At 56.9% G+C, this 1,385-nt stretch overlaps 2 protein-coding genes across 2 annotated transcripts; both read right to left on the reverse strand.

Moving 5' to 3' along the window:
* Window positions 1-312: 312 nt before the first annotated feature.
* On the reverse strand, window positions 313-1,047 carry CSUI_003396 (uncharacterized protein; the record flags this gene model as incomplete). The annotated part of the gene is made up of 3 exons (XM_068063594.1): window positions 313-488; window positions 645-783; window positions 943-1,047. Coding segments are annotated over 3 exons (420 nt in total), but the record flags the coding sequence as incomplete, so codon positions are not given.
* On the reverse strand, window positions 1,044-1,333 carry CSUI_003397 (uncharacterized protein; the record flags this gene model as incomplete). The annotated part of the gene is made up of 1 exon (XM_068063595.1): window positions 1,044-1,333. A coding segment is annotated over one exon (288 nt), but the record flags the coding sequence as incomplete, so codon positions are not given.
* Between the last annotated feature and the right edge of the window lie 52 nt (window positions 1,334-1,385).

Genomic DNA, 1,385 nt, shown 5'->3' on the forward strand with positions numbered 1-1,385 from the left:
CGCTATTCGTCGTCTCTTTTCCGTGCTGACAGCTCTATAGCTGCAGTGTATTGGAAGCACGCCTTCCTTCAGTTCAACCCTGAACGTTGTGAGATTTTTCTTTGCTAGCGGCTTATCGCCTGCGTTCCAAATACGTGCGAACCTGTCGCACAAACGTTTCAAGTCGCGTATCTCGGCTTCCGTCAAGCCTTGTGCCCGATTACACATGGCGAGTACTTCACTCTGAGTTTCCGGTCTCTCTTCACACACACAAGGTACGCACGGTAGTACGCTTGCGATTCTCAGGCGATCATTTGGCACGACCCACGCACCTCCCACATGTTCCAAGGCGCACTCCGACATGCGTGCGCATATCGCCCGATCTGTAGCCCGCTGCGTAGACGGTTCCATGACGAGGCCCCGGTCCCAATCATGGGTGCTCGGTGCCAGAACAAAGGCGTCGACTGTCGCTCGTGCGGTTCCTCCTGCTACTATGCGGAATCCTCCGCCTGTAGAGAGGACAGACACACCCAGCGCATTCATCGCATCAAGCCCAATAAAAGCGGGCGCGGGGAGGTCCTTGGCCACTAACACAGTCAGGCGCGTCCGGCTATTTCCTGCAGCGAGCCGCACCGGGCAGCTACCCAGGATTATCATGTCCTGACCTGACGCGTTTTGTAAGGCCATCCCTTTTGGCACTTTCGGCACGTAACCCGGTAGACTTCGGGGACAGCACGTCGCACTGTTCAGCAATAACAGTGCGACGTTCTGTCCCCAAACAGCGCTTCCCGGGTCCAGGAGCGCCTGGAATGTTTCTCCGCGAAACACCAAGGGTACAAAAAGGTTCCCCCCCGGCACGTAGCGCAGGACCAACGTTGCACAAATTCGTTTACGGTTTAATGGCTCGACATTTCCCATTATGGCCTCCGCCGTCTGAGTATGACAATTCTTCAACGCGCTTACCTCGTTATGTACCTCGGTCTCTCTATCGCTCTTGTGGGGCCGCTTCTCCGGGTCCTGCCCTACTTCTTCCGGGAAGAGAAGGTCTCGCGTCGTCCAGCTCTGCATACAGGTTGGTGTTCTTGGAGACTACTGGCGGCGTTTCGGCCATGACGGCAGCCGCGACAGCTTGTTGCGCACTTTTCTGCTTACCTGGGATTGAAGGACCAGGGCCATGTCCCCACATGACACCTGACGCCTCTGGGCAAGAGAAGTACGAGTGTCCCTGCTGCAGGCACTTGGGGCAAGCACTCCTTTTGGTGGCGTCTGCCCCAATGTAGTCTTGCCACCACTGGAAACCCACTAGGTTATGTTCAGGGCTCCTGCAAAAGAAGCACAGGCCCGCCTCTGTGGACTGTTTTCGGTCAGGTCTCCCGGGCTGCGGAAAACGGCGCCCGGTCGGAGCT

Source organism: Cystoisospora suis (genome assembly GCF_002600585.1).
Source record: "Cystoisospora suis strain Wien I chromosome Unknown contig_1507, whole genome shotgun sequence".
Taxonomy (NCBI): Eukaryota; Apicomplexa; class Conoidasida; order Eucoccidiorida; family Sarcocystidae; genus Cystoisospora; species Cystoisospora suis.